Source organism: Phoenix dactylifera, chromosome 2 (assembly GCF_051530095.1).
Source record: "Phoenix dactylifera cultivar Ajwa chromosome 2, Ajwa_hap1_PhDact_Kaust_v1.1, whole genome shotgun sequence".
NCBI lineage: Eukaryota > Viridiplantae > Streptophyta > Magnoliopsida > Arecales > Arecaceae > Phoenix > Phoenix dactylifera.
The window spans coordinates 36,670,074-36,693,943 of NC_143191.1; the positions used below are offsets into that span (position 1 = coordinate 36,670,074).

Genomic DNA, 23,870 nt, shown 5'->3' on the forward strand with positions numbered 1-23,870 from the left:
TCGCTATCCAGATGGCCCACTATGTTCGATCCGGGAGCTATAGCCGGGAGCAGAGTGAGCGATCTTCTAGTGTCCGGGGAGCCCAGATGGGATGTTGATCGGATCCATCTCCTCTTCGGTGACGACCTAGCCGAGAGGGTACTGGCCACACCTATACCCCTTGAGGGGATGACAGATAGGAGGGTATGGAGCTCGACTGGGAGGGCGAGAGCTACAGTTAGTGATCTCCAGGCGACAGTGGACATAGGTTCTGTACGCCGGTTGGAGGGTCGCTGGATTTGGCGATTACGTGTGCACCCACGGGTTGCCCTATTTCTGTGGAGGGTGGCATGGGGCATTCTACCTACCCGAGGGACCTTGGCAAGGAGGGGGGTGCCGATACCAGCTGATTGTGAGGGATGCCCGGGGGAGGAGGAGACCATCGGTCATGTTCTGTTTACATGCCCGCGGGCGCGTCAGGTGTGGGGCCTCGTAGCGACTCGCCGGCAGTCCTTCATCTCTACTAAGGCCTTTTTGAGTCAGGTGAGGGACTCAGCTCGGAGAGTCGACATGGCAGACAGGGGAGTAGTATGGGCTCACGTGGCATATCACATCTGGCTGGATAGGAATGCGAGGATATTTGAGGGTAGAGGTTTCTATCCGCGATCGGTGGTTACTAGAGCTTTCGCACATGCAGCTGAGTTGGTGAGCGCTGCAGCTGACTCTTCATCTGGAGAGGATAGGGATACCTGGGGCGCCTTTTCTTCCCCGCATAGATATGCGATGATACCACTGGTATCCTGGGCGCCCCCACCCCCTGGTTCTCTCAAGGTGAATTTCGATGGCAGCGTAGCGGAGGGCGGGAGCAGATGTGGAGTGGGCTTTGTTATCAGAGACCATGACTCCAGACTGATTGTGGCAGGAGGCCGGCGCACTTTTGAGGGATCTGTCCATGTGACGGAGTTGCACGCGGCATGGGAGGGTCTTGTATATGCTAGAGTACACCTGGGTGCCTGACGGATTCTTCTAGAGGGTGACTCGACCACAGTAGTGGACTGGATTCGCTGCCGACATGCCAGGTCGGACTTGCACCCATTACTCCGGGACATCCGGAGCATGGGGGAGGAGCTAGACTTACTCCGGATTTCACATGTGTTTCGGGAGGCGAACAGGGCTGCGGACTGGGTCACCTTCTATGCAGCTCACCATTCTGGTTTTGTTTTTTGGGGTTCCTCCGACCATGTGCCGCAGGCATTTGATCGTGTTTTGCTTTGTGACAGTTCTGGGCTCTCTCATCGTCGTATGTAGTGAGAAGCCGGTTTACCAAAAAAAAAAAAAAAATGAACTCACTTATGCTCTCTTAGAATGAGAGAACTAGATGAATTGGAAAAATTCGGTGTGTAGAATGGTTGGAGGAAAGCTCTATTTATAGAGTTCATGGTGACTTTTCAGAATAGACACCAAGTGAAGAGACATGTCTTTTCTATTCAAATGAATAGACACATCCCTATGAATAATTGTCTTTCATGCTAATAGTCATGTCTTTTAAATGAAAAGATGCATTCATACAAAGATGCAATGAAAAGATGCATCAATGAAAAGATGCAACTCTTTTGAAGAGACATACCTCTTTTAAGAAGCACCCTTTCAAGTGGGTCATTTTGCAGCCTATTTTCACATTCACCTATTATAGTCTAACATTGATTACTATAATAGTTATGATGACTGTTATTTGTCCTACAATATACATGATTCATATGTTTCAGTATTCAATAATAGTTCTTACGATAGTTGGTTATAAAATCGAAAATAATGGAAAAAGTAATGACACTTTAATAAGAAAATATTATTTTCCTTTTCAGATGTATACGCTCATCTAGAGAGAAAATTGGCAATAATCTTGATTTTTTAAATATTATTTTATTCAAAGAAGCAGTACGTATGCACAGATACATTTTACCCATGAGATAGAACAATGCCCAAATATATATTTAACCATGATCGTAAAATTTTATTTTGACAAGCAGTATGGATATTAAATAAGAGTTTGATGTTTGTGTTATGTGGGATGATGATGTTTACATGATGACCTTGTTTTTGTTAAAACAACTAACAAATCCTCAAAACCTTAACACCATCAAACCATATCACAAGAAACTAAAACCGAAACAATAAAGAAATATGCATAAAAAAAATTATCAATCGTCCAGATCAAAATGCTATATCTGCAGGGAGATCCTAAAGAAACTGCGACGAAACAACTGTTGATGCGGATCCTAAATCTACAAGGAAATCCTTGTGGTACGAACAATAGTGCGATGGTTTCACCTTTTAGTGTCCCTCCACTTCCATCCTCCTTTACAGGCATATTCAATGCCATTCTTAGGAATTGATGCAGCTCCACGATACGTGCTTCGAATAGCCGTCTCCAGATCCCGCAACTTTGCTCAGGGATTTTTACCCACCATATAATCAATCGCCCGTTACATGAAGATAGAGTTCTGGTCAAAGCCTATAATTGTTTTAAAAAATCAATTACAAAAATTCTTTAAGATTTATAATCATTGCATTTATATCTAATAGTTTGTAAAATTTTTACTTACACCGAATTAAATTAATGATGGTAGTGGATCTATTTACCTTATGTGAAAAATTAAAATTAGGAAGATGTGCATATTTTCTTATGTTTTTGAGTGGCTGTTATGCCACTAAGATTATTTTGATCATTTCTGAAACTTTTTTCTAATATGATATTTATATTTCATTTGAAATTAACGGTTTAACTAATACTCTGTTAAGTTGTAAATTAAAATGTTAGATAAATATAAACTTCAAAAAGATAAGCATAGATTTTGTAATTATTGAAGAAAAATATAATTTATCCCTAACATCAAAAAATTTTTGTAACTTACTTCCATTAAAATGAGGCAATTAGAGATTAGGTTTCTCCGATGAAATTAGAAAAGAAATACCCTATGTATCGTGTAGGTAAGTTTATTTAATTGCCCGGATTGGAGTTGCTCGGAACATGCTGTACCTTTTCTTAGTGATGGCATCTCATTTTCTTCATATTTTCTCTCTCTTTTTTTTCATGGTAAAAATCTGCTGATTTGGAACATCAAAAAACAGTTTATTGAATTGTGCAGTAGGATTTTTTTTTCTTTGATTGAAAATTTGTTCAGTAGGATTTAATTTGTGCGATTTCAAAGGCCGTGGGTTGGACTCGAATTTCTGGAGATGGAATAATAAGAATGTTAATTCATACTATCAGCTATCTCCCTTAATTGTGGAGAATGGTTTCTCCTCTATAGTTTTTGATGCTCTAAGTGATGCACTCTTGCCACAAGGTATTTTCCTAGAGACGTATTTTAGGTCCTGCTGCTCTTTAGCAATGGATTACTTAGTGAGCGTGAAACGAAGGAGCTCGGAGAATTGGGAACAGCCATTATGATGGGAAAATGCCTGAGCAGGAATGAAGTCGTCATCTGTCCTGTACAAAAGAAAAGAAACACCAGGTGTATCTTTTTGCAACCGTCACATAATTGACAGAAATTTAAAAGCAAGGATTTTCTAGATTGCTTCATGATTGATGGTGAAGGTCCAAACATGAATCGGAAACGGGAGCCTTCCTCATAATCAAAGATGTTTTTTTTTGTTTGTTTGGATCTTTCTTCTCCAAACAAGAAAAAAATCGAAGAACCTAATAGATCAACTAATTCTTGGCTGCTACGAAACATATCAGCCTTGTGTTACAGAAGAAACGTTCTATTTTGTTAAGGAGGCTGCGGTTGAGAGCAAGCAACCTTGTTTTGCCGTTTCCTTCACGTTCATGGTCCTGCTCGCTAGGAGGAATCTTTGATTCATGGCCTGAGATCGAGGCACAGATTGATCCGAAGCAAGCTGCTTGCAGCTTAACTTAGATGCACAGGATGAACCATCTATATTTGGAGTTGGCACTAAAAATCAAGGTATATAATCTATCAAGAAGAACAGGAAAACACTAGATCCATCTCTTTGTAAATTCCTTGTCACTAAATTACAGAATAATGGATTTCATTATTAAAGAAAATTATGATATGCTATATGATTGGAAAATAGTTATCTGCGATGTTGAGAAAAATAAAAAAGAGGAAGACTTACAAGCCTCATCCCATATATGTGGGTTGGAATTATTAGTATTTCTCTTAATTTTCTAAATTTTGTCTGCATTGGCTGATCAGCAAGTACATAAGCACTAGAAAAGCTAGATAATAAGCTGAAGATATTTGCTGCAGTACTCTGCACGCTTCACCTCCCTGCTATGCTGGTTCTCCACCAATCAGAGCAAGCAATCCTCTCATCTGAGATATTTCCATGAGCCAAGGGTGCAAAAAGGCCTCCTAAGTGCCAATTATAGTTCTGGTTAATGATCCAGGTTTTATAATTTGTCATTTTGTTAAACTGGCCTTAAAGAAAAGCGATCAAACATTATTTTTTGTAATGCTAATTTCGTCCATTATATTTTGTGTCGGCCTCGTTTCATAAAAGTTGGCAACTAAACAGCAGGCTGCTTCATGTCTTAAATTTAACAAACCTGTGCTCAATCTCTAGTTTAAAAAAGTAGCTTGTCACAAGTTTGAGGTAGAAAACAGGAGCTGGAAGCATAAAAACAAAAGAGTACAAAATACAGGGGGCACTTATTTAATCCTGCAAAAGGAGGGCTTTCCAGTTGCAAATTTGATAATCAGCATGTATTCAACTTGAGTACCTCTTTTTTTTCCCTCTCACTTCTCTCTTCTGCCTAGTCTTCTGTTTAAATTCCACTATAACTTTATCTATGCCTCATTATTTTTTCACTACCATAATCTGTTTTGTTTATTTATTTACTTATTTATTTATTTTTAAGTCTTTGGAGAAATGTTTTCTTTCTTTATCTGACTAATGAGAGGATGTTTTTCTTTTCAAGTTCCAGAAAACTTAATTCTGCAACCAAGTTATGGTTCAATCCTTATCAGGATCCAAATTGGATTGGTAGCTATCTGCAGACAAACTGCAGTAGAGCTAATCCATCAGTACAAGTAATGAAGTCAGTTCTACATTTATGTACCTCATACCAAGTTAAGAAATCATCAGACTCTTCTATGTCCTGGCATGATGATATATCATTCTGAATTCTGGTAATGAATCATCAGAAACTACTGATGTTTTAGTTTATATTCAATGAAAAGGTAGTATAAACAATTGTCTCGTTTCAATTTCTGTCCAAATAATTCTGAATTCTAGTGAAAAAAAAAAGTTTGCTGTCATTTATTATTTCAGTATTGAGCTTCTCATATTGTTCCATCTTCCCCTCTTTTGGCATGATCATTCCTCTGATTTGTGCTCTCAAACTTTAAAGGTATAACTTGCTTGATATATGATTGTCCTGGGAAAAAAGCTCTCCTTTGGAAGCTCATAGCTCTGGAAACTAGTATGCAACAAACTCAGCTTCAGGATCATAGGTTTTTGCCTACACAAAATTGTCAAAATTAAATCTTGGTTCTCTGAAGTCTGAGACGTGAACTTGATTTATGAAAACATTTTTTATTTAAAACTCAATTTCTTCAGTAGGAAATAATCTAGGAAAAATTTATTTTTAAATGTACTGGTAATATTGATATATTACTAGTTTTGTAAAGTACCATACACACCCCTTACCGAAGTACTCTCTAACTCCCGTCCCTCTTTTTTCTTTTTATCATGGTACTGCCCCAAACCTAGCGGTACAAGTTGGTGTGACTTATGGTACACATCCTGGTTTCGGACGATACCAGGCAGTTTGGGGCGGGTCCACTCGATTTAGACTAGTACGGACTAGTTTGACTCATACTGAATTGAGCCTCAGTACCATACTGGTACCTTATTGATATGATATAGCACAGTCTGTACAGGTTGGTACAGCAAAGCTTGGTACAAGTGCCGTAGGACAAGTTCGCAATATCCTATACTTTAGAACGAGAAAGAAAACATTGATCTGAACATCAAAATAATCTCAGGTTGTGATTGCTTGTTTTGAGACACTAGATCCCAATATTCTCTTGGGTCATTACCAACTCCTTTTACAGACAGACATATCATATCAGATTTAATGACCAACAAATGAAACCTACTTCTAATGTTTTATTCCCCTTATACAAAAACATAAGCAAATCAATTTAGAGTGAAAACTAACCTGCTCCATAAATCCAGTTTACATGATTTAATGCTCGATCATAATTGTAGAGACATGTCTCAAGCCATTCAGCTCTCATGCACCAGTCTGTGCCCCACTATAAGTTCAACCAACCATAATGTCACTAGAAGTGGGCTTCTGCTATTTTTGATGTTGGTAAAGTACATGGGTATAAAAATAGCTTTCCAATGTCGTGTTACTTATATCCTTAAGGTAAATTCGGAGTTTGAAACATATTTATGACAAGTCTTTAACAAATAATATGTCTTAGTGTATATTTTGCTTATATTGAAAAAAGACTATTTATTTCAATTTACATAAAATTATGCTGTCCCTTTTTCAACATTTTTTTTCTTTCCTTCTGCCTAATTAGATGCTCCAACATGTGTCGAAATCTGACTATTGCATCTGTATCCATGCAGCACTAATCAGGTAGCACATGCAACTGGATTATAAAACCTCATATCAGGAAAAAAAAACTCAGCCTAATGACATTACGAACAAAAATGATCTTAACCTTTTCATTCTGGTATGTATCTTAATGCCAAGGAAGAGTATGATGTGATCATTTACAAGAGGAAAAATGTATAATATGATCAATTACAGCTAAAGGGGAAAATATTTAGGAAAATCTGTTAGACCAGAATGAAAAGTCTTACTTATGCCTCTGAATTTGGAACTATATATTGAAGTATTTGGTGGGAATTAGAAAAAATGACTTTTCTTAAATGTTTCTGTAGCACTTCATGCAACTTTCAAGACATTGTTAGCGGATACATGAATAGGTTTGCCTAAATGTATGTAAGCACTAGCAACCTCGAAGTATGAATGGTAAAAAAGTGAATGAATCCTTCTAACAATACACTAATCAATCTACAACTTGCATGCTTTGATGCTGGGAACTCTTCTAGTGCAAAGTAGCACATGAACCATAATAGGATAACCAATTGCTAAAGTGATTTTATATTTTTGTTAACTTGTGGGGCCAATTCCATGAACTACTAACTAAAACTTATAATGTTAACAAAATATTTTGTAGTGGAAAAGCATGAGATAGTATTAATATAAACACGAATGGTAATGGCAACTATAATTGGCATACTCACCTGCAAAGACAGCTAGCAAGATGTTTTTGAGAAATAGCTAGCATGAATGTTATGTTGGCATGCTCGACATTTGCACTAGAAAAGACCACAGGCTTTTAGTTGACTTTGTTGCCTGTACTAGTGGTGGTACTTCTGCCCTTTGATAATAGTCCATGCTCTGAAAAGCAAATGCGGAAGAGTCTGTAAGTCGACCTAAAGTGAGAGGTTAGTAGAAGTACAGAATTATATCACAGGAATAACTATAATGAACAAGCCCTTTCCTATCCAATCTGGTTATCTTTCAGCTAAAGAAAGACAAAACCTTCGAAAGCATATAGTGAAAAGAAAGGATTCGTGCTTTTGCAATTGCTATAGAGAGATAGAGAGATCAATAGTTCAGACAATACTGTTAGAATTTACACGATCACATGAATTTAACGACAAGGACAGTGGGTCATGAAATTAAAACTTTAGATAGGTTTACCATGTTTGGCCCATTGCACCCTCTTACAAGAGTATAAAATATTGTTTCATGTTTTGTTACATAATCAATACCACATGAAGAACTCAACAGAAAAAATATAATAACAATACAGAAGCTTACCTATATAGTTGCTCCAGTAGCACTATTAATGCAATCTGGTGATTCAAAACCATGGAGGACAATCTAATGATCACATCAGCACGATCACGCACTTGCTGCCCATGACCATAAGGACCACCAATGCAAAACACAAGTCTTGATGATCCCTGAAAGAAATTCAACAAAATGCAGATTTCACATGAAAAAATCCTTATAAAAGATTTGCATGCTTGACAGGCAAGGCTCTTATAGGTCCCTCTAACAGAGTAACAGTTGATCAATTAAGAACAAGATTTTAAATCCCGTGGGACGGAGGCGTCCCAATTTTTCCCACATAATGGGACACCCTGTGTCCCGCCCCATCTCAGTGGCCATCCTGATCGAGCATCCCAATATATGCCCACGATGCCCTTTTTTATATATTTATTATTTTTTTATTTTTTAAAATTTATCTCAAAGTTTTACTGCTTTATTTGTTGTTTAAACATATTTGAACTTCTAAAGTAATATATTTATGATAAATTGGCTCTATTTAAAACTAACACTATAACACATTATGGTCTTCCAGGTTATTGGAGAATGGAAATCCTTTTTTGATTACTAAGCAACGATCTCTTATATTTGGTGTTGCACGAGTACTTGATAAAGCAAAAATGATGAAGTTTGATGAAAAAGTTGCAATTTTTACTATACTGAGCTTGGTCTCTTGTAAATGAAAATATAACTATGCTAATACTATGTAATAATCATATTCAATATTACAAAAAATAGATTCATTAGTTTAAGATAAACATATCAAATTTACTGCTAATCGCAGGTGGAATGCCTATGGTGCTCGTAAACATCTGGGTCCTACTTATAATCAGGTCCTCAAATATGATGCCAATCTTGATACTGAGCCCATCCCTATTGCTCATTTGTACTTGATATTGTCCGAGATAACCCTCCTGATAGTACATTGGGTAAGAGACTGGCCATCCTTGCTCAGGATAATGAGAGGCAGTATCATACTGTGGCCTTGGAATGTACCTATGTAAAGATGGATATTGCATATGAGAATACTCCTCAGGATATGATTATTGGGAGTATACATCTGAATCATATGTAGGAGAAGGGCTATAATATGCACTTTGACTATCTGATTCTCCAATGGATTGCTCTAGTTGATGATGATGACGACCTAACTTGATCAAACTCCAACTTGCTTCTCGGAACAACTTGCTCCATCCATGCCATAAACTCCAAATATGCTCGATGTCAACGTTCCTCAGTTATTCTCAACTCCTTATGAAAAGGATTCAAAATATCCGCAGCTTGTGTGCCACGTCCTGCAACAATTCTTCTCCCCCTTCTATAGGCCAGCAACTCCTCGTTCTGATATCTGGATCTAGGTCGGGCTCCATGGTATTAATCCTATGAGTAAACTCTATGCCTCTAGTAAAAGGTTGATCCCATATGCTTCACCATCTCCTCTACCCTGACCATCATGCTCCTCAGATCCATCATCACTCGTGCTATCATTATCATCATCGCTATTATCATGAGATGATCTAGGCAATTTAGGATCTGACGGCTCAGTTCTCTCGCTATCATGAATTACCCTACTGGATAAATTGCTGCCTTTCCCTTTGATTCGGACTTCCCACAACTCTCCTTAACTGCAACTCTGGCTCCCTCTCAAGCTCTGACTGACCTTTACCTGTTGACTTACCCTACCTCTACTACTGCTCTCAATGCCTTGGCTATCTCTGGAGACCCATGTGTAATGTGTTGCACTAAAAACATTCTGCAATCAAATCATTGATTAGAATTCTCAAATCGCCAACTACATGCTACCATCATCTCCTCAGCATCTTGCATTCCACTCTGAACCGGAGATAAATGAGAGGCCACACATTGAACCCCATCTTGTACCCCTGCCTTATGTGCTATTATTTTGCATGGTTGGGGAGGATCTCTTGGCTCATCCAACATCGGTGGGTCCCGTGCTTTCTGAGCTGCAACCCAGCCCAGCATAGGATCCTCTTCATCATGGACAAAATCCTCCTCGAATAAGTCATCTTGCTTAGGCTCTTTCCCCTTATTCACATACTTGAGCTTCAATCTCATATTGTAGTGGATAAAAACCTGATCTCTCAATCTTTATGAGGTTAGGCGGTTTCCAATTTTCATATGGATCAGAGCAAATGTACTTTAGTTGTGCTCGCATCCACTTGATGAGACAGTTTGCGATAGGATCCGAATGGCAATCTTTCTTAGATTTGGTGTGGATGTGCCCCATTGGACCCACCACTCCCATGTAAATAATACGTATCTATATAAATGCTTATTTCCTCAGCTATACATAGATTGAAAGATAATAAAAAATAGTCCCATAATTATACCGGGTGACATTTTAGATATGGATCTGTGTGCTCCATGTTCTCCAAAGCTCCCTTTCCTCTCATGAAAAATTTTCATCTGCCCAATTAATAGACTTCTCATTGGAGGTCATTTAATTTCAATAACTTATATAATTCAAAAATACACTAGCAATCCTACTTAGGCATGTACTCTTTTATTTCCTCACTTATAGCTTCTGCAACCAAGTTTGGATCACTTTGTAGCCTATACAGTATACACCACATTCCTCGGAGCCATCAGCAGCTCCTCATCCAAGGCAACATTATTGTCATACTAGTACTTAGGATTTAAATAGTAGGCTGTACAAAAAATAAGGACAATATTGATTAAGAGCAAAGACATCAACAGATTATTGATAAAGGATAAATGAGATTTGAGATTCAAGCAAGTTTTACCTGCCAAGTGCAATTTCTTCCCCATTTGAGTATCCCACCTATCCTCGATGACGTGCAAATTGTAACAACCCAGGACCTCATCCAAAATGGCTAGCCGAAAAGTATTATTTGGGTTCCTTGATCCTATATAAGTGCCCAAGATCTATCCAGCGAATAACCGATGTGGGACTAAACACATACCCGCATGGATCCTCACATACTCACTCCATTTAAGCTCTGACGTTCTCGTCAGGCTAAGGGTTCAATCTATTCAAATCTAATTACAAGTACCACGATCAACCCATGGTCAGCCCCAATAGATCTGTGCTGTTGTGTCCCTAGTCCACATAGATTATGAGCTGGGTTCACCCTGATACCATTAAATGTCACGACCCTGATTCGGACATGATTTGTCGCACCCTAAATCCGGCCAGTGGCACGGCCGTGCTACTACAGGCTATTGCCCATATTAGCATGAAACCACAAAATCAAGTCATGATAGATAGTATTTATTCATAAAATGTTTTCCAAAGGCATCGGTACAGAGCTTCTACAATCATCCGGATATCCAAAGTACATCACCCTAAACCCTAGACTTCGGGCTCCCTACTCCTAGCATCTTACTGATCTGAAAAAGGAACCATATGGGGAGAATGAGTTTTATGACTCTGTAAGTAACCATGTACTACCATATTGGATCAAGCATAATATTTCTCATGCCAATGCATTAGTTAAAAAAGATAACAATTATAACAAAGTAAAGTATTTCATAGATAATATACTCAAACAAGTCATAAAGCAATGCATGCCTCAGCCATGCAAGTTTATAAAAATGATAATGCAATTCATATAAAATGCTGCCATCTATCCATGCTTTATAAATCATGCTCTCAGATGAATGTGCTGCTATGGTTACTATAATCCCGTGACAGGGTCGTATTCATAGTCGACGAGTTTTCATAACTCATATTCGTTACCAACTTTAACCCGTTGGCAGAGGGTCGTATTCGTTGAATGCTAGCTCTAGGGTGACGACTGACTTCTATTTCTAGAGGCGGGCATAGCTATCTAAGAGTTCATAAATTATTAATCTTTTCATATATCATACCTTCATAAATAGGTTGAAAAATGACAAATGACATCGTAAAGTTTTAAAATGCATAATCATACCATAAATATCATTTCCATGCAATTTATCATAACCATAATCCATACCCAATTCATGAAGGATGCAATTTAATCAAATTCATGAATCACATGCAATCATATGCTTGATCCTACTTTTGAGAAAATACGTCATAACAAATATATGTTTCTTTATTTTATACTTATAATTAAATAGTGTTTTGAAATCAATAAAATTTGTGCCAGGGTTACTTTGGTTCGCTCACAGAACCTAATCTCGTCCGACAAATCCTCTGTACCTATCAAATAGTTCAAAATGCATTATCATTATTCATTAAATTAAAACTCTGAAATGGACTTGAATAGATCTCAAGTCCCGACCGGATAATTCGGACTAAAACCTACATATTAAGTAGAGAGAGGAGATACACCCAGAACATGATCTCTCTTAATTATTATTTTATTCACTTATTCTATTATATATTATTTATTTATTTATATTTTATTTTTTTATTTTATAGGCGGATTTTTGAAATGGCCGTGGCACGTTCACCGTTGTGATGCTCGCGGTGGTTGAGCAGAATCGAAAGCCATTCAAGAGGCCGCGGCGTTTCTGCCCCCATAACGCACAGGCAGAGGATCGCGATCCTCTGTTCTATACTTTTATTTATTTTTTTTTGGGCCTTGGGCTGAAGTCGGCTGGGCCTCCTGGCTTCAGCCCTTTTTGGGGCATATTCTCCTATTCTTCCCTCAATAAAAATTGTCCTTGAAATTTACATATTTGAGTCTTCAAAAAGTTGTGGATGCCTCGCTCGCATTTCATCTTCAAGTTCCTAGGTTGCCTCCCTTTCCGAATGGTTACTCCACAGAATCTTCACATAGGGAATGATGCGCCGCCTCAAAATCTGCTCCTTGCGATCAATGATGCGTAGAGAAATTTCTTTATAAGTCAAATCTTTTTCAACCTGCAATGGCTCATACTCCACCACATGACTTGGATCCGAAATATACTTTCGTAGTAGAGAAACATGGAAGACATTGTGTACATTGGATAGCTCTGGTAGCAAAGCTAATCTATAAGCAACCTCTCCTACTCTGTTCAGAATCTCAAAAGGGCCAATGTCGTGAGGACTCAGCTTACTATGTCTCCCAAATCTCATGACACCTTTCGAGGGTGAAACCTTTAAGAAAACAAAGTCACCCTCTTAGAATCCCAATTCTCTTCTTCTTTTATCTGCCCGACTCTTCTGTCTGTCTTGAGCTGGCTTGAGCTTTTCTTAATAAGTAAAATCTTTTCTCTAGTATTTTGAACTAACTCAGGATCCAATAACTTCTCTCCAACATCATTCCAATGTATAGGAGATCTGCACTTTCTTCCACACAGGGCTTCATAAGGTGCCATCTGGATGCTAGAGCGATAACGTTATTATAAGCAAATTCCACCAAGGCTATTGATCATCCCAGCAACCTCCAAGATCAACTGTAGATGTCCTCAGCATATCCTCCAAGGTCTGGATCATCCTTTCTGGGTAAATATATACTTCAAGCTTTTGTAATCAGTGAATACCTCACATGACTCCCCATACAGGTAGTGTCGCCAAATATTTAAAGCAAAGACTACCGTTGTCAATTTTCAATCATGCGTCAGATAGTTTTGCTTCTAGGGCTTCAGCTGTCGAGAGGCATAAGTCACTATTTTATTATTTTGCATCAGTACACAACCCAACCCTTTCTTGGAAGCATCACTATAGATGGTGAAACCCCTAGCACTTGACGGCAGAGTGAGAATAGGAGCAGATATTAACCTTCACTTTATCTCCTGAAAGCTTTGCTCACAATCCTATCCCCATTCAAACTTTGCTCGTTTCAAGGTTAAACGAGTCAAAAGAGCAGCTATCCGGAAAAATCCTTCCACAAACCTTCTATAGTACCCAGCCAAACCTAAGAAGCTTTTGATCTCAATCATGTTTGTAGGACGAGGCCAGACCACCACTGCTTCTATTTTTTTTGAGTCCACTGATGCCCCTTCCTTGGAAACCACATGCCCGTGGAATGCGATGCTGTCTAGCCAGAACTCACATTTGCTCAATTTGGCATATAGCCTCTTCTCCTGTAGAGTCTGCAGCACCACTCGCAAGGGATCTTCATGTTCTTCTTTGCTCTTAGAATAGGTCAATATATCATCTATGAAAATAATGACAATGATCCAAGAACTGCCTGAAGACCCTGTTCATTAAATCCATAAAGGCAGCTGGTGCATTGGTTAGTCCGAACGGCATAACCAAGAATTCATAATGCCCATATCTAGTTCGAAATGTTGTCTTAGGCACATCCTCAGCTTGGCTTTTCAACTGATGATAACCAGACCGCAAATCTATCTTTGAGAAGACTTGGGCATCTTTCAGCTGGTCAAACAAATCATCAATCCGAGGAAAAGGATATTTATCCCTTACAATCACCTTGTTTAGCTCCCTATAATCAATACATAGCCGCAAGCTTCCATCCTTCTTTTCAAATAAGACAGGAGCTCCCCATGGAGAAACACTTGGGCTGATGAATTTCTTCTCTAAGAGTTCCTATAGCTAAATCTTCAATTCTCTCAGCTCTGCAAGGGCCATCCGATAAAGAGCCTTGGAGATTGGTCCAACACCCGGTATGAGATCAATTTTGAAATCAATCTCTCGATCAGGAGGTAGCCCAGGTAGATGCTCCGGAAAAATATTTGGATATCCTCTCACAATAGAAATATCATCCAACCTTGTTTCTTTTTGAGTGTCAACCACATAGGCTAGATGGGCCTGACACCCCTTTCTTAGCGCCTTCCTTGCACTCATAGCAGAAATAATGTGCAAAGAGGGCTTTATGGTGGAAGCATCACCTTGATAGAAGAATTCCAGCTCACCAGGTATCTGGAACACTACTCTTTTTCCAAAGCAGTCAATATGAAAATGATACTCGAACAGCCAATCCATCCCAACGATAACATCAAAGTCATGCATATCTAGTTTCACCAGGTCAGCTGACAACTCTCTCCTATATGAATTATGCAGTTCTTAAAACCAGAATCTACCACTACTGTCTTCGTGAGAGTAGCAACATGCAATGGCTCATCTAACTTATCAGGCATATAATTCAAAGATGCAGAGAACTTGGAGGATATAAAGGAATGAGTAGAGCTAGAATCAAACAGTACAGAAGCATCTACAGAGTTGATGGGATCCATACCTGTCACAACTCTGTCACTGGCACTAGCATCCTGCCAAGTCAGTGCGAAAACCCGTGCACCTCCTCTCTGTCTTTGATCAGCCGGCCTAGTAGGTGCAGTGTCATTCTTCTTTCCGGATTGTCTTGAGCCAAGTGTCCTGGCTGTCCACATGTGAAGCAGGCTCCCATCCTCTTCAGGCAAGGTCCAGCATGAAACTTACCACGGTAGTGACAAGCTTCAAATTTCTTCTTGTTTGGGTTGCCTCCAGAGTTCCTCGACCGGCTAATCTAATTCTCTATCACTTTGGGCTTCTTTTTGTCACCCCTTTCCTTCTCTGATCTCTCCCACTCAGCCTCAACCTTCAAAGCACTTTCTAGTATATCTCCGTAGCTAGTGAAAAGACGAGATGACAACTGGGATCATATCCCATATCTCAGGCCCTGCTCAAATCTATTTGCCTTACTCTTTTCAACCTCCATGAGCTGGGGACAGAACCAGCCTAACTCATTGAACTTGTTAGCATACTCCAGTATTGTCATGTCCTCTATCTGCCTCAAAGACGAGAAATCATTCTCTTTTGATAGCCTTACTGGCTCAGAAAAATACTGATCATAGAATATTCCCTTGAACTCATCCCAGGTCAGCTAATCATCTTCATTTTCAGTTGCAGCTTTCATAGCCGTCCACCAGAACACTGCATTTCCTCTCAGCATCGATACAACCAATCTGACCTTCACATTCTCGGGATACTGCAATGCATCAAACATCTCCATCTTTTGAATTCAGGTTTCTGCGACTAGAGGATCAGCTCCACCATCGAATATGGATGGATTGAGCCTCTAGAATCTCTCATAGTAAGACTCCATAGGCGGGGCAGGTTGTGCAGCAGCCTGCATCTGTTGCTGCTGCTAAAGGAGCTGAGCCACTACCTGGCAAACACCGGCTATGTCTTCCTGGGTGGCTGCGGAGTTAGGAGGTTGCTCAACTGGCTGGCTGGCAGCTCCATTCGTAGTAGCTCTTGCCCCTCTCTTTCTAGCCGCAATCTTGGCTAGGGTCTCCTACTCCATGGAGCTCATTGTTTTGCCTATCCCAAATATCAATATTTGTCAAGGACAGTAATTAAGATTTTTTTAATTATTTATTTCCATTCTTATTAAACAATGAAAATGATCTAGCTAAACTAATTCTAACTGCCCCTTACTAAAACCTTGGCCGAGATCGCAGCTAGAAAGAGGGGCAAGAGCTACTATGAATGGAGCTGCCAGCCAGCCAGTTGAGCAAGCTCCTAACTCTGCAGCCACCCAGGCAGACATAGGCGGTGTTTGCCAGATAGTGGCTCAGCTCTTTCAGCAGCAACAACAGATGCAGGTCGCTGCCCGACCTGCACCACCTATGGAGTCTTACTACAAGAGATCCCGGAGGCTCAATCCATCCATGTTCAATGGTGGAGCTAATCCTCTAGCCGCAGAGGCCTGGATTCGAGAGATGGAGAAGATGCTTGATGCATTGCAGTATTCTGAGAATGTGAAGGTTAGATTGGTTGTACCGATGCTGAGAGAAAATGCAGAATTCTGGTGGATGGCCATGAAAGTTGCAACCGAAAATGAAGATGATTAGCTGACCTGGGATGAGTTCAAGGAAATATTCTATGATCAGTACTTTTCTGAGTCAGTAAGGCTATCAAAAAAGAATGAGTTCTTGTCTTTGAGGCAGACAGAAGATATGACAGTACTGGAGTATGCTAAGAAGCTCAATGAGTTAGGTCGATTTTGTCCCCAGCTCATGGAGGTTGAAAAGAGTAAGGCAAATAGATTTAAGCAGGACCGGAGATATGGGATACGATCCCAGTTGTCATCTCATCTTTTCACCAGCTATGGAGATGTACCAGAAAGAGCTCAGAAGGTTAAGGTTGAGTGGAAGAGAGCAGAGAAGGCATTGCATCTTTTTCTGCATCTTTGAATTATATGCCTGATAAGTTAGATGAGCCATTGCATGTTGCTACTCCTCTCAAGAAGATAGTAGTGGTAGATTCTGGTTTTAAGAACTGCATAATTCATATAGGAGAGAGTTGTCAGCAGACCTGATGAAACTAGATATGCATTACTTTGATGTTGTCCTTCAGATGGATTGGCTGTCCGAGTATTATGCTCATATTGACTGCTTTGGAAAAAGGGCAGTGTTTTAGAAACCTGGTGAGCTGGAATTCTTCTATCAAGGTGATGCACCCACCATGAAGCCCTCTTTGTACATTATTTCTACTATGAGTGCAAGGAAGGCGTTAAGAAAGGGATGTCAGGCCTATTTAGCCTATATGGTTGATACTCAAAAAGAAACAAGGCTGGTTGATATTCCTGTTGTGAGGGAATATCCAGATGTTTTTTCGGAGGATCTACTTGGGCTACCTCCTATTTAAGACAGCATTTCGAACTAGGTATAGGCATTATAAATTTTGGGTTATGCCGTTCGGACTAACCAATGCACTAGCTGCCTTTATGGATTTAATGAACAGGGTCTTCGAGCAGTTTTGGATCATTTTGTCAATGTTTTCATAGATGACATATTGCTCTATTCTAAGAGCAAAGAAGAACATGATGATCACCTGCGAGTGGTGCTCCAGACTCTACAGGAGAAGAGGCTATATGCCAAGTTAAGCAAATGTGAGTTTTAGCTGGACAGCATCGCATTCTCCAGGCATGTGATTTCCAAAGAAGGGTGTCAATGGACCCAAAGAAAATAGAAGCAGTAGTGGTCTGGCCTCGTCCGACAAACATGACCGAGATCAAAAGCTTCTTGGGTTTGGCTGGGTACTATCGAAGGTTTGTGGAAGGATTTTTTCGGATAGCTGCTCCTTTGACTCATTTAACTCAGAAACAAGCAAAGTTTGAATGGGGCGAGGATTGTGAGCAAAGCTTTCAGGAGTTAAAGCGAAGGTTAGTATCTGATCCTATTCTCACTCTGTCGTCAAGTGCTGGAGGTTTCACCTTTTATACTGATGCCTCCAAGAAAGGGTTGGGTTGTGTACTGATGCAAAATGATAAAATGGTAACTTATGCCTCTAAACAGCTGAAGCCCTATGAGCAAAACTATCCGGCGCATGATTAGGAATTGGCAGCAGTAGTCTTTGCTTTAAAGATTTGGCGATATTACCTGTATGGGGAGTCATTTGAGGTATTCACTGATCATAAAAGCTTGAAGTATATATTTACCCAGAAAGGATGATCCAGACCTTGAAGGATATGCTGACATGTACAATTGATCTTGGAGGTTGTTGAGATGATTATATAACCTTGGTGCAAATTGCTTATAATAATGTTTTCATTCTAGCATCCAGATGACACCTTATGAAGCCCTGTATGGAAGAAAGTGCAGATCTCCTATACATTGGGATGATGTTGGAGAGAAGTTATTGGATCCTGAGTTAGTTCAAAATACTAGAGAAAAGATTTTACTTATTAAGAAAAGCTCAAGCCAGTTCAAGACAAACAGAAGAGTCGGGCAGATAAAAGAAAAAGAGAATTGGAATTCTAAGAGGGTGACTTTGTTTTCTTAAAGGTTTCACCCTCGAAAGGTGTCATGAGATTTACGAGACATAGTAAGCTGAGTCCTCACTACATTGGCCCCTTTGAGATTCTGAACAGAGCAGGAGAGGTTGCTTACAGATTAGTTTTGCCACCAGAGCTATCCAATGTACACAATGTCTACTATGTTTCTATACTGTGAAAGTATATTTCGGATTCAAGTCGTGGTGGAGTATGAGCCATTGCAAGTTGAAAAAGATTTAACTTATGAAGAAATTCCTCTACGTAGCATTGATCGCAAGGAGCAGATTTTGAGACGCCGCACCATTCCCTTTGTGAAGATTCAATGGAGTGACCATTCGAAAAGGAAGGCAACCTGAAAACTTGAAGATGAAATGCGAGTGAGGCATCCACAACTTTTTGAAGACTCGGATATGTAAATTTCAAGGACAAATTTTTTTTAAAAAAATATGAGAATAGGCCCCAAAAAGGGCTGAAGCCGATAGGCCCAGCCAAGGCCCCCCCCCCCCCCCCCAAAAAAAAAAAATACAAAACAAAGGATCGCGATCGTCATCCTCTGCCCGTGCATTACGGGGATGGAGACGCCGTGGCCTCTTAAATGGCATCCGTCAAGGATAGGGTTTCCTGAACCCACAACTGAGGTGCCAGAGCAGGAGGTCGCAACTCTTCTCGGAGCTAGGTAAGTCGTCTGATCTTGTTCCCTTCTTCCCTGCCTTCCTTTTCTTGTTTCCGAAATGAAACAGAGGAGGGACTCCACGGTGCTCGGCAGCAGTCGCTGTCGGCTCTCGGCCGGGGGCTCCAGTCGAACCGAAGTCTAGTCCCCTTCTTTCTCTTCAGTGGGCCAGAGGGCCTCGGTGAAGAGAAAGGAGACGGAAGGAGAAGAGAAGAAAGAAAAGAAGAAAAAAAACGAGGGGGGGCTCATCCACGTTTGGCCGCGAGTGTCGCAGGTACCGCTGGCCTCGGTCACGGCGGCCCGGTTGCAGGTAGCCCGGCCGTGAGCGCTGCGGCCGTCACGAGAAGTGGCCGCAGGCTCAACCGCGGGTGCTGCCAGCCTCAGCCCAGCCCTTCCCAAGCTCTCCGACGAGGATCATCCCCCTCTTTTGTGTTTGCAGGAGGAGAAGAAGAAAGGTGAAGAGAGGAGGAGAAGAAAGGAGAAGAAAGGAGAAGGGAGGAGAAGAAAGGAGAAGAAAGGAGAAGGGAGGAGAAGAAAGGAGAAGAAAAAGGAAGCTTCGGGAAGAAGAAAGGAAGAGAAGAAAAAGAAAAGAAAAAGAAGAAAAAAAAAGAAAAAGAAGAAAAGAAAAAAAAGAAGAAAAAAAGAGAAAAGAAATAAATAAATATATATATATATAATAGAATAAGTGAATAAAATAATAATTAAGAGAGAGATCACGTTTTGGGTGTATCTCCTCTCTCTCTACAATAAGTAGGTTTTAGTTCGAACTACCTGGTCGGGACTTGAGATCTATTCAAGTCCATTTCGGGGTTTTAATTTAACGAATAATGAATAATGCATTTTGAACTATTTGATAGGTACATAAGATTTGTCGGAAGAGATTAGGGTTCTGTGAACGAACCAAAGTAACCATAGTACAAATCTTATTGATTTCAAATCACTGTTTAATTGTAAGTATGAAATAAAAAAATATATATTGTTATGATGTATTTTTTCAAAAGTAGGATCAAGCATATGATTGCATGTGATTCATGAATTTGATTAAATTGCATTCTTTACGAATTGGGTATGAATTATGGTTATGATAAATTGTATGAAAATGATATTTTTGGTATGATTATGCATTTTAAAACTTTACGATGTCATTTGTCATTTTTCAACTTATTTATGAAGGTATGATTTATGAAAAAGAATAATAATTTATGAACTCTCAGATAGCTATGCCTGCCTCTAGAAATAGAGGCCAGTTGACACTTTGGAGCTAGCATCCAACGTATACGGCCCTCTGCCAATGGGTTAAAGTTGGTAACGAATATGATTTATGAAAACTCGTCGACTACAAATACGGCCATGTCACGGGATTATAGTGACCATAGCAGCACATCCGTCTGAGAGCATGATTTATAAAGCATGGATAGATGGCAGCATTTTATAAGAATTGCATTATCATTTTATGAACTTGCATGGCTGGAGCATGCATTGCTTTATGACTTGTTTTGAGTATATTACCTATGAAATGCTTTACTTTGTTATAATTGTTATCTTCTTTAAATGATGCATTGGCATGAGAAATATTATACTTGATCCAATAAGATAGTACATGGTTACTTATTGAGTCATAAAACTCATTCACCCAATACAGTTCCTTTTTTCAGATCAGTAAGATGCTAGGAGCAGGGAACCCGAAGTCTAAGGTTTGGGGTGTACTTTGGATAATCCGGATGATTTTAGAAGCTCTATACCAATGCCTTCATAAAACATTTTATGAATAAATACTATCTTTGTCATGACTTGATTTTGTGGTTTCGTGCTATTGCGGGCAATAGCCTGTAGTAGCACGGTCGTGCCACGGGCCGAATCTGGGGCGCGGCAAATCGTGTCCAGATTTGGGTCGTGACACAAATATGATGCTGCTTTCTTTTGTCCTACTGCTCCTATAATCTCTTCTTTGCAAGTTGACATCTTGGCATGTACATAGCCCATCTGAGAGAACTTCTCAGTATCTACTACCCACAGCACTACATACAAGGGCTCTACTGCCTTAACCACCTTGGAGCATCTGTTCCAAAAATCATTACTCAATATAATACCCTCAACACATCATCCCTTATTGGCCCTTGCATATTTAGAAGCCCTCCATTCATCAGAACTCATCATAGCCCTCAAACCAAGCTTATTATCAAGGAGGCTCTTCAATGCTATGTAGTTAGTGGCAAATCTTGTCAACCCTGGCCTAAGTAGCTCCCCTTGTACATCTTTTCTCATGAGAGCACGTACCCAAGGATGATTGTAGATGTATTTCGATACTACTTGTAGTGCAGACACTAGTACCGGACCGCCTGTTACGCGGGGCCACGGTCGTCGCAAAAGGATGGTCCAGCCACTTTCGTAAGTTGATGCAAGACGGCTACGGGAAAGAGGAAAAAAAGAAGAGAAAAGGAGGAGAAAGAAGAAGAGAAAGGAGGTTTTTCATTCAATCATGCATTAACCCTAATCAAGTGCATGGACCCATATATATAGGGTCACAAAATAACAAAAAGACCCCTACAAATAAAATAATCCCAAAAAGCCCTAAAATAATAATATGCAAATAAACCCAATCAACATAAAATTAAATAACATAAAATTAAATCAATCCAGCCACAATGAAAATAGTTGGACCATCCTCCTGTGACGACCGTGGCCCCGCGTAACAGGCAGTCCGGTACTGGTGTCCGCACAAACTCTCCCCACGTGGGAAGAAGTCGACCTCGACGACCGCGGCTCGGTGCAGGTCTGATAATACTCCAAAAGGTTCGAATCAATATGCTGGAGTTCCTCCCATGTAATCCAAGTCGAATCGGACTCCGGTCGTCCTCTCCAACGAACCAAGAAGCGCTGAATGCTCCCAGCACTGGATAAAACAGCTTGCTCGTCCTCTCCAACGAACCAAGAAACACTGAATGCTCCCAGCACTGGATAAAACAGCTTGCCCGTCCTCTCCAACGAACCAAGAAGCGCTGAATGCTCCCAGCACTGGATAAAACGGCTTGCTTGTCTAAAATGACATCAATGAGTTCTTTTTGTGCTGGTGGGAATGGTATGAAATCAGGGATAGGGGAAGCAGCGGGCTCAAGAGAGGGCTCAACGAAAGGGTCATTGGGGATGGATGTGGGACCCTTGTAAGCAACCAGATCTTCAATATTAAAAGTAGAGCTGATACCAAAATCAGATGGAAGGTCAATAACATAGGCATTCATGCCCATCCGGTGCAATACCTGAAATGGCCCAGCACTACGAGCCTGCAGTTTCTTAACGGTTTAATGCGGAAACTGCTTCGGCCGAATACGTACCATAACATAGTCCCCAAGTTGGAATATCTTATCCTGCCTATAGGAGTCAGCTTGTAGTTTATATTGAGCATTACTTGCATAGATGCGCTTTTGGATTTTCTGATGTAACTCATGGATGTCTTGTGCAAATGCATGTGCAGACTCGAAAATCTTAACATGTGATGATATGGGTAAAAGATCTAAAGGTTTTCTAGCTTTGTAACTATGCACGACCTCAAATGGACTCATGCCTATGGACCTATTGACCGAATTATTGTATGCAAACTGTGCGCAAGGAAGGACTCAATCCCAATTACCAATATGTTCGCCCACAAGGCACCGTAAGAGATTACCAAGACTCCGGTTGACCACTTCTGTTTGGCAGTCAGTTTGTGGATGATAAGTAGTAAAAAATTTGAGTTTCGTACCAACCGAGTACCATAATTTTTCAGAAGTAACTCATGAAAAGTACATCCCAGTCGGATACGATGGTCTTTGGGAGGCCATAGAGTTTGACAATCTCATCAAAAAAGAGTTTGGCCACTTTGGAGGCATCTGAGGTTTTGGAACAAAGGATAAAGTGGGCCATGTTGGAAAAATAGTCCACGACGACAAGAATGGAATCGTGTTTCCTGACGGTACGGGAAAGACCAAGCACAAGGAATTTTCAGGCCCTCTGGTATTGGCGCCCTTATCTGCTGCCCAATGAATTCATCCTTTACTCTGATCATGAAGCTCTTCGCTACTTTAATTCCCAAAAGAAACTAAACTCTAGGCATGCCAAATGGCTTGAGTTTCTCCAGAAGTACACTTTTGTCCTCAAACACATTAGGTGCCTCCAACACTGCTGCGGATGCACTGAGCCATCGAGTGACCCTCCTTTCGACAATGTCTGTGCATGTCACGGGCTTCGACCGACTCATAGATGACTACTTATCTTGCTCTGATTTTGGAAAACTCTACAAAACCCTTGCTGATGGACGAGGGCCCTCGATCAATGGGTTTCACCTTCAAGATGGTTATTTGTTTAGGAAAGCAAAGCTTTGTATCCCACGAACATCAGTAAGAGATTTCTTGGTGTGGAAAGTACATACAGGTGGCCTTTTCGGGCATTTCGGACGGGATAAGACCATCGAAGAGGTGGAACGTCAATTCTTCTAGCCTCGCCTAAAAAGGCACGTTGCTAAAATCATTGGCCAATGTCGAACTTGACAATTAGCCAAATATCGAAAACAGAACACTGGCCTATATACCCCTTTACCGGTACCCGATCGTCCTTGGCATGACATTAGTTTGAACTTTGTGCTTGGTCTTCCCTATACCGTCAGGAAACACGATTCCATTCTTATCGTCGTGGACCGTTTTTCCAAAATGGCCCACTTTATCCCTTGTTTCAAAACCTC

At 40.3% G+C, this 23,870-nt stretch overlaps 1 protein-coding gene across 9 annotated transcripts in view; it reads right to left on the reverse strand.

Annotated features, from left to right (window-relative positions):
- Positions 1–1,967: 1,967 nt before the first annotated feature.
- LOC103701473 (putative RNA methyltransferase At5g10620) overlaps positions 1,968–23,870 on the reverse strand; it is a 31,205-nt gene continuing 9,302 nt past the window's right edge. For 3 of the 9 annotated variants that reach the window (XM_088716225.2, XM_088716227.2, XM_008783532.6), the window contains 3 exons: positions 7,859–8,004; positions 7,276–7,432; positions 3,534–5,467 (listed from right to left, as the gene is read on the reverse strand). In XM_088716225.2, coding sequence (XP_088572351.1) covers positions 7,393–7,432; positions 7,859–8,004 — 186 coding nt within the window. In that variant the 3' untranslated portion in view covers positions 3,534–5,467; positions 7,276–7,392. The other 6 variants (XM_089928953.1, XM_026802368.4, XM_008783531.5 and 3 more) reach the window with 6 other exon arrangements.